Source organism: Chelonoidis abingdonii, chromosome 3 (assembly GCF_003597395.2).
Source record: "Chelonoidis abingdonii isolate Lonesome George chromosome 3, CheloAbing_2.0, whole genome shotgun sequence".
Classification (NCBI taxonomy): Eukaryota; Metazoa; Chordata; order Testudines; family Testudinidae; genus Chelonoidis; species Chelonoidis abingdonii.
Window position 1 is genome coordinate 213,047,637 of NC_133771.1, and position 13,515 is coordinate 213,061,151.

Below are 13,515 nucleotides of genomic sequence, written 5' to 3' on the forward strand. Positions count from 1 at the left end.
GGCGCAGCACGGTCCTGTCCGGCTCCCCTTGGCCCTGGCCGAGCTCCCCAGCCTGGTCCCAGCCAAGCACCCCGTCTGGCCCCAGTGGCTCTGGCCCCGCAGCACCGGTCCCAGCCGAGCAGCCCCGGCCCAGGGCGGGGAGTCTTGGGCCCCACGGCGCGGCTCCTGGCCCCGGCTCAGCGAGTCTCAGGCCCCGCGCCTCCTGGTCCTGGTCCAGCGGACCCGGCCTGGCCCGGGGAGTCTCGGGCCCTGCGGCGCTGGTCCCGCTCCCAGCCGAGCGGACCCAGCCCCAGCCCCAGCCCCAGGCAGTGTGGTAAGGGGGCAGGCAGCAGGGAGGGGGTGTTGGAAGAGGGCAGGGGAGTTCGGTGGGTGGTGGTGGGGTGGATAGGGGTCAGGGCGGTCAGAGGGCATGGAACAGCAGGATTGAACGGGGGCAAGGGTCCCGGGGGGGGCAGTCAGGAAGGAGCAGGGGTTGGATGAGGTGGTGGGGGGCATTCAGGGACAGAGAGAAGGGGTGGTTGGATGGGGCAGCGGTACCAGGGGGCCATCAGGAATGAGAGGAGGGGTTGGATGGGGCAGCAGGGGGCAGTCAGGGGATAGGGAAGGGGGGTGGATGGGTCGGGGTCCCGGGACCGGCATCAAAGAACATGGGGGTTGGATGGGGCACGACCCCCTGCGGGGGGCACGAACCCCTCACGGGGTGAGGAGGAGGGAACCTGTTATTAATATTTTGGCAGCTCATCACTGATCACAGGCCATTAATTTTCACCTAGTTACCCTTTTATCGAGCCCAATAACTTGCATTTGGCTAAAGCAGTCTTTTTCCTGAAAAGCTGAACCTCTTGAACTTTGCTCAATGATTTGGGGAGGTGCAGATTTTGATAGAATCAAAAGATTACAGCCTCAATGCTCCAGTGACTCCTCAGCTGAGGAGAGGAAGAGCACAATTAGAAGCTGAAATGAAGTCACACAAATGAATAAAAGGAAATGTTACTCACCTGTGCAGTAACTGGATTTCTTCAAGATGTGTCCCTCTGTGTGCACTGCACTCTAGGTGTGCATGTGCCTCTTGAGCTCCCCAGTTGGAGATTTCTAGCTAGCAGCCCTGTTCAGCACACACTCTCACGCTGTCCCTCCTCGTGGCAGACACCAGGCTCATATGGGGTGCATGGGTGAACTACACTCAGTTCTTTTTCTACTCTGTCATCATCTAAAGAATGACTGAAGCAGAGAGAAAGGAGGGCAGTAATGAAGAACCCACACACCTCAAAGAACTACAGTTACTGCACAGGTTGAGTAACATTTCCTTTCTTCTTTCAGTAGTGGCTCTGAGACTTCTGAGCAATATCCCCAGAAGGAGGAGAAGGGGGCGGGGGGGGAGGGGGGTTTGCCTTTGGAACGGGACCTAGAATTGAAAATAGTACCACAGAGCAGAGTGCCACATCATATTTGATGGCATGGAGTGTGATGTAACGCTCTGAAAACATATGGATTGAAGATCAGGTAGCAACTCTACATATCTCTATTGTGGGGAAAGAGATCATGCAGACCCTTAATAAATCTGGATGATACCCGGTGACCAAAAATGGAGAATCCCTCCATTGGGGGATGGAAGGCTGATACGGCAGTCGGGTGAACCTTGACTGAGCTGATGAATAATCTGGATGTCTTCAGATCCAGCAAGTAATCCATGATGAAGGAAAGGGGAACCAACTCAGACCAGAGGTAGCAACCACACCAGTGAACGAATCTCTTCCATTTCTGCAGGTAAGCAATGAAGGTACATGTCATTCTGCTGTGTAACAACAGCTGCTGCACTTCTCTGGAGCAGGAAACCTCTACTTATGAGAAACTTCAGGAGTCAGGCTCCGAGACGTAGAACCACCAGGTTGAAGTGAATCGCGTGACCCACACCCTGAGACAGGAGATGGGGAACTGTTGGGAGCTTGATCAGTGGTTGTACTCGGAGCTAAAGCAGGTAATGGTACCAAGGTTGTCTCAGTCAGGCAGGTACTATGAAAATAATTCTGGACTTGACCTGCCTGATCCTGTTCACCAATCTTGGAATTAAGGGCATCAGAGAAAAGGCATAGAACAGACTCCTCTTCCACGGAACAAAGAGGGTGTCTCCCAGGGAGTAAGGACCCAGACCTCCCCTTAAACAGAAGGCAGAATACTTCCTGTTCTCGAAGTTGGCATAAAGATCAATCTCTGGCTGTCCCCATCTTTGGAATATGTCCTGGAGGACCTCCGGGTCCAGCTCCCATTTGTAGTTATGGATGCCTGTAAAGTAAGCTGCTGAAATCTGGATATGGTCTCTTGATCTGGCTCAGAGGGCGATTGCAGGAAACGTTCCATTGCCAACAAGTCTGAGCCTTATCTCCCTGATCTTCCTAGCCCTGGATTTAAGGACTAAACAAAAGGAGCACTTCTGGGAGATATGGGACTCTTCCAGACAATGGAGCCACTTGGAGTCTCTGTTGCTCACTGGCATAGCCTCCCAAAAGGTGAGACAAGATTTGAAGCCTGGCAAACCAGGCACATCCCCTCAGAGAAGACAAATCTCCCTGAGGGAGAGAAAAAACAGTCCTCTCACCTAAACTAAATATACTAACACCACCACTAAACTAACTTTAATAGAAAAAGTAAAGAGAAAGGCCAAGTATGCTCTAGGCAAACACATTAGTGCTGGGTCTCAGGCCAAGGCTGTAGAGAACGAACTGATGGTTGTTCTTCCACACACTCCTCTACAACCTCAGAGTCTACCATAAGGAGGCATAGGGCACATCACAGGATAAACAGGCACAACTAGCTAGAAATCACCAATCAAGCTTGAGATTGGTGCAGGTGCACCTGGAATGGAGCATTAATAGGAACACTAGTTGAAGAGGAAATTGAAATTATAACAAAGTGGTTAGAAGAAATTGAACCACCAACTTGTTTCTATTATGAGAGAATGAATTTCTGGTGATCTGACCTGGAGGGCAGGGCCTAGTCCCGGACAGGGCAGGCTCTAGGCACCAGCTGACCAAGCACGTGTTTGGGGCAGCACCTTGAGACGGGGTGGCGCTTGTTTTTTCTTTTTTCTTTTTTGGTTCGGCCAGGCGGCACTGGAGGGTTTTTTTGTTGTTTGTTTCAGCCGGGCGGCGCTCGGAGGGGGCAGGGGGCTTTGGCGGCGTGGCACTCCAGGGGGCGTTATGGTGGGGAGGTGCTCGTGGGGGGATGGGGTAGCACTTGCAGGGGGGGGGTGTTATGGCGGGGAGGCGTTCTTCTTTTTTGCTTGGGGTGGCAAAAAAGTTAGAGCCAGCCCTGGTCCTGGAGCCTCCAGCAACAATACTGGACTGTCTCCAAATTCAACAATAAGATACCCATTTGTTATGAATGAGGAGAGAAGCTGTGAAGTGGAATATCCCTTACTCAAAAGCAGTAATGAACATCTGCTGTGGCTGCTCCTTGATGGCCCATTAAACTGGAATGAGTGGTACTTGTGACCATCAAATCAGAGAAAAGACAATCTACTATCTGGAGTGTTTGAAAACCCTGTATTCTCTTCCGCATCTGAGGACTTAGGGAGACTCTTCCATCATCCTCACTCCCTGACCTGCCCTCACTTTCCTCTTATTTTTATCATTTTCTCTTTCTTTACAGAAGAAACAAACGGGAGAACACCGAGCCACAGTATATACGTATTGATCTACCATACATATTTACTTGGCCTTATTTTCAAAAGTGCTGGGAACTCGGCACTGTTGAAAATCAGGTAACTTATTCAGGCACCTAAAATGGATTTAAGAGCTTAATTTGGGTACCCATTTTTGAAAACTTGCCATTATGCATGGTGCTACAGATGTATATTTCACTTTAGAGAAATCACAAAACAAATTTTAAAAAGGTCTCTATATTAAGGAAGTGTAAGATGTACTAAAATATACAAAGGGATATAGGTATGGATGTTAAGTACGCCTAAATACAAAGAATTCTTATCCTGGTTAGCTTTATTAGATAATGATGATCATTTTAAAAATATTTTCAAGAAAAGCTGACATTTTAGAATTATTAAAATAAGAAAAACCTCTTAGGTTGTAAAAATGATAGACTATTCCATAACTATTTATTAACTGTTTGATACTTTTACAGTTATACAAACACACTATTTTGTGGAAAATGGCTTAGTTTTGCAGTGCTTTTTAACTGATTGTAGTAAGAGAATTCCCCAATAATAGTAGGTATTATATATTTCCTTGTAGTCCGTAAACCTCTCAATTTACTTGCTTAATTTACAGGTACTATAACTGTTTAATGAAACTTTGAAGTATTTCTACACCTCCATTTAATGTTTACCAAACTCTAAGTCATGTAGTCCAGAATTTAGTACGTACATAAAAGAACCTATTCATAATGAACACACTAAAATATTTTCATACACAATCATTCATCAAAAAAATTCAAAGGTGTTTTACAATTCAGATCTACTACAAGCAGCAAGGTCGGAGAGAAAGATCATTGTGAACACATATTGTATTTTCTGGCTTTAAAATTATTTTAATACTACACTAACAGATTATTTTGCACAGATTATATGTAAACATCAGCAGGACATGATAATCTGGGTATTTGTACAAGTACTTGAATGCTTGAAAGTCTGAGCAAAGTTTTAAGGAATGAAACCTAAGTGTCTTGCTTCACTAGTGAATGCTGACTTATCCTGGGAACAGTGGCCTGTGAAGACATGAGTTATTGCTTTTATAAAAAGTTACTCTAAATGTCTGAAAGGTAGTTATGCTTGCTAAAAAGTCCCAGCTTGAACACATACATAAGTATAGTATATCTATACAGTTCATAATATTTAGCCAATCATCTAGCCCGTTTAAAAAAAATACTCAACAAAATATTAAATCATTGTGTCCTACCTCAGTAATCAATAAATATCTTTCCTATTTTATATAATGATAGTATGTTTGACTAAAAGGATTCCTAAAGTAAATAAAATTGATGTCTCTTTCTAGGCATAAGAAAAGTGAAAAAAAAGATTAAGAGACAAATTTGCAAACATTTATTCCTAATTAAAAGTCACGAGAGGAGCTTTTAAAATAATTTCAGTTTTATAAATGTTGATCTTTCAATTTATAATTAAGATGTTAAAGCAGCCAGTGCCTAACCTGTTGCTCTTTGTCGGACTATGTTTCTTGCTTTCTCAACTCCTGGTGCTCCAGAGGTAGTAGCACTCCTGAATCTCATTGGTTCCACAACTTCAGGATGACTTCTCCAACTTAATGAAAATGATCGTCCCACTGTAGTTGCCTTTTGAGGATCTGAGATGCCACCTTTGAGATAAAGAAAGCAAAAGCAACATCCAGTCTAGAACATTTACAATTAATACTATGCTTACTGCATAGAGTTAAGTGTTTCTACAAAAAGGAACTAAAATGGGACAAGTTGTAAACCTATTATTTTTGTCAAAAAATATTATTCAAAATAATTTAAGAGATGTCAACTGTGGAGCAGTTGTACCACAAATCCTCCCATTGTTTCTTCTTTCTATTCATTTTCTCAAATAACAGTTATAGATAGTGTCATCAGCATACAATGATGTACTGAAAGTTGAAAATTAATCCATTTAATGGCTCATGTACAGTAATTTGTCACTTGGCCAGAACTCAAAGTGTCAGGACTTAATCAAGAGTCAAAATAGATTTCTACAATAACACTGCATTGTATTGAGTGTTCCTTAATTTCAATTCAAGAATTAAGTCGCTGGCATTAACAGTCCACCTTGCTCCCCTTATCCAATTCCCTAATTTTCAGGTAAGTGTTAAAATTAACCTATGACCAAATTTAAAAATAAGGATGCTAAAGTTGAAGACCTGTACCTCCTACTGATTTCAGTGGTTGCTTGGCATTTTTGAAAATCAGGCCACTTATTTAGAGGTCTAACTTTAGACATCCATTTTTTAGTAATCTTGGTCTATATGCTTCTAAAGCCTATTCCTTTTATGGAGATGGCAGAGAAAACTGTAAAATCATCACTTAGACCTAAAAGCTTGTTAGTTACTTTTTCTGAATCTCAGATTATTCATGGTCATCACCCAGGGCTGGCCTTTGGGAGTTGTGAAATTGGACCTCTGATTTTTGAGGGAGACCCCAGAACAAATAATGGCTTGAGGTAAGGGGTGGGCAGTAGTGTCATTAAGAGTGTAAGATCAATGCAAGATTCTCCCTAACTGCCTGCAGTTGAACTGGCTCTTCTGCTGAGCTACCAGTGAGGCCTCTGCCCACACCTGGTGACATTTCAGTAGAGTTAGGAGAAGCAACTAGTAAAGCAGACTGAACACAGAAGTGAGAGTAAGGGATTCCTGTGTTTTAATCCTGGTTCTAATATTAACTCTTTATACTGTCTTGGGCAAATCTTAGGGATGAAATTCTGTGCTGTACCTCTAAGACACAAAAAATACCTTGCAGCCCAGAGGGAGGAGCTGCTAAGATGACTAAGTCACCTTTGCACTCTCCTGATCATGAGTTGCTTCAGGAGCTAGAGAGGCCTCTGGTGTAACTTAGACAACCCTAGGGGTCTACCTAAGATTACCCTATGGGCTTCATCACTGCAGCACCACTATTCCTGCCTCCATAAAACATGCTCCTCCTGATGTCAGCCCTGACCCCTGGTTTGTGAGGAAGTTATTCAGGACAGCCCTAAGGCTGTCTTCCATAGTGCCTGTGCCCAGTCAATAGTCCCCTGGCCAGTTATAGGCCTATAAGGCCCTCTATGCTGCTCTGGCCCTTTTACCCAATGTAAGAGGGTTGATGCAGGGAAAGGGTCTCACCTTGGGTCTTTTTGCCTTAATTTTCCCACCTATAAAATGGGAATTACATTTATCTACCTCACAGAGCTCTATCCACGTTCACTAAGATGGTTCAATTAGTTAATTATTATAAATTGCTATGAAAGCGGTGCTAAGATCCACAAGACTGCACACAAAATCCTCCACTGGCCCTCAGACTCTTGCTTAAACAGGTTTATTAAAATAAAATAAAATTATATTGAAAAGGATTTCTAGTGTCGGTGGCTATGCACAGATTTCAGCACAAGCAGCCATGCTCCATTCCTACTACTGCAGCAGAGATAGCTGTTAAGCCCCTAAACACCCATCCACATTTCTGAAAAAGTTTTTATAAAAACAGATCAGTATAAGTATCTTACTAACGCAGATGCTCTATATTTTGGGGTAATAATACTAAGTAAAGTAAAATGGAGTGCATTTTTTCAAATGAATCTTTACAATGTGTAATGAATCATAATGTTTAAGTTACATTTGAAAATCTAATATAGTCCAACTAAGTTTGAGTATCTTAACTTATTTAACATAAAATACACGAAAGAAGAGAGACTCTACCTTTGCCTCTTTGTTTTTTTTCCTTTTGCTCACTTAGTTTATCCAGTGGTAAGTTTGTCATTTCAACTCCATACACGATTCTTGCTAACACCGCCGTTAGAGAATCCATGATTTTGGCCCATTCAGTTATCAGCTCCTCCCAGTCAGTAAGGGAAGACAGTATGCTGAGCAGCTCATCCCAGAGTTCTCGAGAAATGTAAACACTCAGATTTGCTCGGATCCAAGCCACAATAAGAGTCTGGGAAATAAGAAAGCAATGACATTTTGTACATTTCTAAAAAGTACAGAATTAAATATTTGGAAATGCGTGTCCAAAAACCAAGATAATTTAGACTTTTGTAACAGCTTATCATCACATTTTTAATTTCCAGTCACTAACATGAGTCTTCTTTCTTTCCTTCTGTTATTCTTTACTTTCAGAAGTTGCCATTCCTGAGGCTGTTACTGAAAAATGATGAAGAACTACAAACAGAAAACATGGTTTCATGGGAATTAAATGAGTTTAGCAGCTAACAAGAAAAGAACTCTAAAATAGGATCCTCTGTGAAAAGAGAAAATTCTGCAGTAATAATGCCCCCTTATTTCAGAAGCACATCAAGGCTTAATTCTGTGTGGGAGAGGGGGAAGGTCAGGACTTTGGTCCATGGAATGTAGAAATGGGAAGGAGTAGCTCCTCTCTTTCATTTGATTCTGCCTTCCTTCCCCTGCTTCTACAGGAAAGAAGATGGCCACGTCTTTCTTTCCCCACCAACAGAGCTGAAGAGCTGGCTGATACTGTAACAGTAATGATACAGGGCACTAAGAGCTGAGGACAGTAATAGTAACTCAGATTGAGCAATCACCGCAAGATTACTTAGTCCTGAAAATAACGTCGGCGCCAGGAATGTTGATGCTGGGAGAATCAATGGGGTCGGCACTGGAGCTGAGGACCACGTCATCAGCACTGTGTGAGGTGATGTCAGTACCAAGAGATTGGGATCAGTGAAGTGCAGAACATTGCCTCAGAGGCTACCAAGTGTGCTCGGTGATGGGGTTTTGCCAAGGTGATAGAGGGACTCAACTTGGACCTTTTGGCTGAGTAGTGAGGAGATTTATGGCCCATTTTAATAGGTTCCTCTAAGGGTAACCTAGGCCTGCACTCACTGTGGAAATAACATTCATTCCCACCCCTTTCAGATAACTGAGTGGAGGAGGACTTAGCTTCCCTACTGCTCTGACTGTTGAAGGGTCTGAACTTTTTGATGAACTCTGAGCCTTGGGGTCTTGGATCTGAGCTGCTACTTCCAGGAGCACTAACTGTGGAAACCTGTTCAGCCCTGTTTGGCATGTTTTCTCTGGTTCTGAGGAGGCTCTCAGAGCGTTCCCATCTTTTGTGTCCTCCTGAAGAAGGAATGACAGATTGAAGCATTTATCGGGCATGTGCCTTAAGTGGAATAGCTGCATCACAGGAAGGACAAGTTTTGAGCCGCTGGGACTTTGTTTTAGCCTGCTTTGCCCTTTACGCCTTCCGATGGAAGGGGGAGATACGATGGCACTCAGGGCACAGAGCTGGCCTCAATGGACACTTTTAGCCAAAAGAATTTTGGGAGCATGCATACCAGAAGTGGAATACACATGCACAGTCACTCAAAGAAGAAAAGACGAATAATTATTTAAGATTTCAAGTAAATTATTCCATTTAAGAAATCTAATTACAACGTAAACAATTAAAGGCTGGATATGCTAGTATGGCCCTGGCAACCTTTAACTCCAATATGGAACTTTTTAAAAAATACAGTCATTTAAAAACAATGCTATAAATTACATTTACATTAGAAATTAAATGCAAAGTTATATGAAACTGACATTTATACAACGGTACTGTTTTTTAGATGTGGTTCTACTGTGACAGCAGTTAATAATTAGCAACCCTTCCTTTATTGCAGATATTAATTTAACCAGCTTGTGGAAAGTATAGTTTGGAACGAAATTATCATGGAAAAGCACAGTCTATGCAGAAAATGAAAATATAATAGCCAGGAGATGGTGCTAGAGATCCAACTTTTCAAAGCTGAGGATGCTGATTAAAAGAAGATAAAAGGTTACATTAATTTTTATATTTTGTCTTGAGCAATGTTTCTGTGTCATCAAAAAGAAGAAAACCAATCTATTTTGCGTGAGTTCTGTTATGCGCACTCCGGCAGATCAAAGCAAGTTCGATATAACAGAGTTTCACCTATAACACAGTGAGATTTTTTGGCTCCTGAGGACAGCGTTATATTGGCGCAGAGGTGTACTTTAGTTTTTTATGTTATTTCTGACTACTTTCATAAACTATAGGAAAATTTCTTACTAAAAAGAAAATAAACATAATTGGTAGGGGGAATGTTGTTATCAATCTCCTATAAGACTATTTTTAAAAAGAATGTTAAGCTTACTACTTTGACGGTGGAATTTCAACATCATTTTAGGAAGGAATAGGTCATTCAATTCACTTGTAAATCCAGGAATATACATAGACCAATTTGGTGTCTAAACACTTTAAATAATATGACTAATACCAGAGAATTCTCTAAACCTGAAATCATTAGAATCAGAAATACATTATATATCCATCAATTTAGGAGTCCAGATAGACCAATTTATACATAAGACAAAGTTGTCCTATTCACACTGAGGTGACAGACTGTAATCTCGACTAACTTTTGACATGTAATACACAACAGTTTATAAAGATACACAGGTAAGGCACCCAAACAAAATTAACTCTGTCCTACAATGATGTCACAAGGGACAGGAAAATAAAAACATCTTTAAAAATCTGTTTCATCTACGCAGCCTGAGCCAAAGAACGCTAAAATGACTTATTCCTCATCATTATGGTTATTGCTTAGGGTCACAATATGGTAGAGTTAAGGGTGTTTAGGTGACTTAACTCATTTTTCACCTTAATGTATTTAAATTTTTATTAAGTGTAACAATTTTGAATTTCCTGGGTTTATACATGCTTCGTTTTGGGTTAATTACAACATCCTTGTAATGTTTTTACTTGTAAATTACTGACACACATTCTCCACCTTATATCCATTTTAATTATTTTGGGTGGTACTGTTGGGATTTTTTGTTTGTTTGTTTTGTCTGAAAATTATGCAGTACATGTTTTAATTTTTCATCAATCCAAAAATTTCCAAGGATCTTACTGAGTGAATAACTGCGAAGGTTACTGGTGAAGTAAATTTATGAAAACTGGAGTATAGCTCCTAGGTTGCCTGTATGACTCATATGAACTTGCTGAAAAATTCTACACTTATTCGTAACATGCTTTATTTATCAAACCTGAAATAATTCATTGATATGGAGAATTATCAGCATGACAAAAAGCACCGAGTGCAAAGCTCCTCCACACCACCTCAGGATGAACATAAAAACTCTGAGATACACAGTGCACAGACCCAGATATTTATTATACCTTAGGATGTAACTACTTACTAGATGACTTACGAATATTTTTCTCTGGTTTAGCATAATGCAGCATTTTGGCTTGCTAGATATTAATTTACCTTTTGGAAACAATTACAAAAAGCTCAGATATTAGAGACAATGATTAGAGTAGTCCTGCAAAGATAGAGCTGTCCTACAAAAGGGGCATGTCTTGACTATGGTACACTTTATATGCTATTTTATTAAAGCATCCAAGTTAAGTTTATATGAAAATAAATATTGTGTGACCACAAGGGGGCAAAATAAATGGAAAGCAATAAACTATCATGATGACTAAACAACAGAAAACCTACCCAGCACATGTAAATAACGGATCAGTGAACATAAGGGAAATGCAAATTGAGTACATCCTGTACCTTGCAACAGTAACTAAAGCAGATCCTGTAACAACAACATACATTTGCAGGTCTGTCTGCCTACTAAAATATACAAGTATACTGGATGGACTGACAGACCTGCTCAAATCTTCCTCTAGTGGCTACACTCTACAAAGGACAGAGTACCTGACACCCTAAACTGTACTATTAACAAGAGTCAATATTTTATGGGATATAGATAGCATTTTTTGTAATACAGTGCGATATTTAAATAAAAGTATACCTTTTTGAATGGCATAAAATTATATCATGAAAAACCCACTTCTGATATAAAACAGTCATTGAAATTTACTTTCCATTCTTTTGAAAACACTTTTAAAAACAAAAATAGCACTCAGTTTCAGTTTTACATTTTCTTATAAAAAAGAAAGGCACTTACCCTGAAAAGTAATCCTGCCAAGCTTTGAGCAAACATGTCCTTTACTTGGTTATCCTTTGGCTTCTGCATGACACCTTCTGTTATTCGCAGGAGTATTTGTAACATCTGTTCCCTGATACCAAAATAAAACCTCACATTTCAATTACAAGTTTTATTAATCTTTCTTGTTTAGTTTCCAGATATGAAAACCACTCTTAATTCATTGATAAAGTCTCACAAACTGAAAATATGACAATACTCAAAAACATTTTGTAAGGTACCTCGAAGACAACCTTAACTGTATGTGGAGACTTATGTTGAGGATAATCACTTTTGGAGCACCTCGCAGAGAAAAAAAACCAAACTTTCATTTTTAGAGAAAGCCAAGTCAGGAGTGGAAGTAACAGCCTGGTCCCCAAAGTCAAAGTCGAGAAAGTATGAAATCACTATCCCCAAATATTTCCAAGGCACAGTTCACTGTGAGCACAGGGAGAACTCAATGTACTGAAGGATGATAACTCTATTACACACTAAGGACATTACTAGGCATTGAAACTAAATGTTTCCATAAGCTGACAAAAATGTGACAAAAACTACAGAGTGACAGATCAGTGGAGCTGGTAGCAGCAATTAAGGTTGCCTGACTCTTTCCATTATAAGACTCTGTTTTCAATTGCTTATAAAACTTTGCCAAACTTCAGGGAAACTTTTTTGGGAAATGGTTGTGGAAAATATATTGTTCTGACGACATTACAAAATTATTGAGACCTGTTCCTCGAGCAGCTCTCCCATCCTCATGCTTTGGAGTAGGATCTTGAAATTTGGCAGGGGTAACCTTCATGTCAAAGATGTACATTTTACTATCCCAATGAAAATCTGCCCAAATATGCCCAAGTTATAGGACTTTAATCAGTTTCCACATACTCAGTAGACTTGTTAGGGTTTGCAGCCAAAATCTCTGAAGATGCACCATCCCCACAAAGTGACTGAGCACACTCCATCCTCTCACAGCTCTTAGTGCTGACCAGACCCTCCTTCTCAATGACCCCCTGCTGGCATCCAGGCAACATGGAGGAGGTAGAAATCTGAGTCAAATGTTGAGACACAAAAACTGAACTGGGGGAAAGGACAGGAGTAGATTGGGACAAGAAATCTGGTGAGACTATCACGCAAAGCATACATACATGAAGGGGCAGAATTAAGGTTGCACATATGGCATTTCCTAACTTTTGAGTGCTTGATTTCGCAACTGGTTAAGTGAGTCAAAGTCTTACACTCAACTCAATGGCATTCCTATCTGTCTGCCTGTAATGCGATAACTTTTGAATGCAGAGTCCAATCAATTCCAAAATGTAAGGGAATATTCTAGGTATCGATGGGTATAACCCTATTAATTTGATGAAAATCGGAAAAGCCAAAAGGAGGAAATGGAGACACATCAAACATGGAGCCCCTGTCATCTGGTTAGCAGAGCCAGCAGCTTCAACCATCTTTATGCATGGCTACAGATCAAGGAACTAGTTGATGACAACCATTAACACATTCCAGCACCCCCCATTTTAGCTCTGCCCATCTTCCTAATATAGATTTAAACCCTGAAAGATTTCTCTCCCAGACTGTAAAGAAAAGAAATAAGAATGAGGGTGAGGTGACAGGATGGTAGCACACACAGAGGGGGGAAAAGGGCAGAGACCCTAGCCTGGGGAGCACAGAGCCCCTCACGTGGTGGTGTGAACTGGGGGATGGGGAAAGTCAGATACATTCAGACCATGATATGTGGTGAGAGGGTAATGTGAGGCATACTGAGACCCTGACATGAGGGAGGGGTTGCTTGGTGTTCCAGAAACAGTGTGAGATGGGAGGGTGGTGGCGTACCAGGAGCTTTTGGAGGGGAGGGGGAGTGGAAGGA

The 13,515-nt window shown here is 41.3% G+C and overlaps 1 protein-coding gene across 5 annotated transcripts in view; it reads right to left on the reverse strand.

The window, feature by feature from the left end:
- RALGAPA2 (Ral GTPase activating protein catalytic subunit alpha 2) overlaps nt 1-13,515 on the reverse strand; it is a 327,987-nt gene that overhangs the window by 215,181 nt on the left and 99,291 nt on the right. For all 5 annotated transcript variants that reach the window (XM_075064508.1, XM_075064510.1, XM_075064509.1 and 2 more), the window contains 3 exons: nt 11,628-11,739; nt 7,392-7,629; nt 5,160-5,324 (listed from right to left, as the gene is read on the reverse strand). In XM_075064508.1, the coding sequence (XP_074920609.1) occupies nt 5,160-5,324; nt 7,392-7,629; nt 11,628-11,739 (515 nt within the window). The remainder of the gene's footprint in view (nt 1-5,159; nt 5,325-7,391; nt 7,630-11,627; nt 11,740-13,515) is intronic.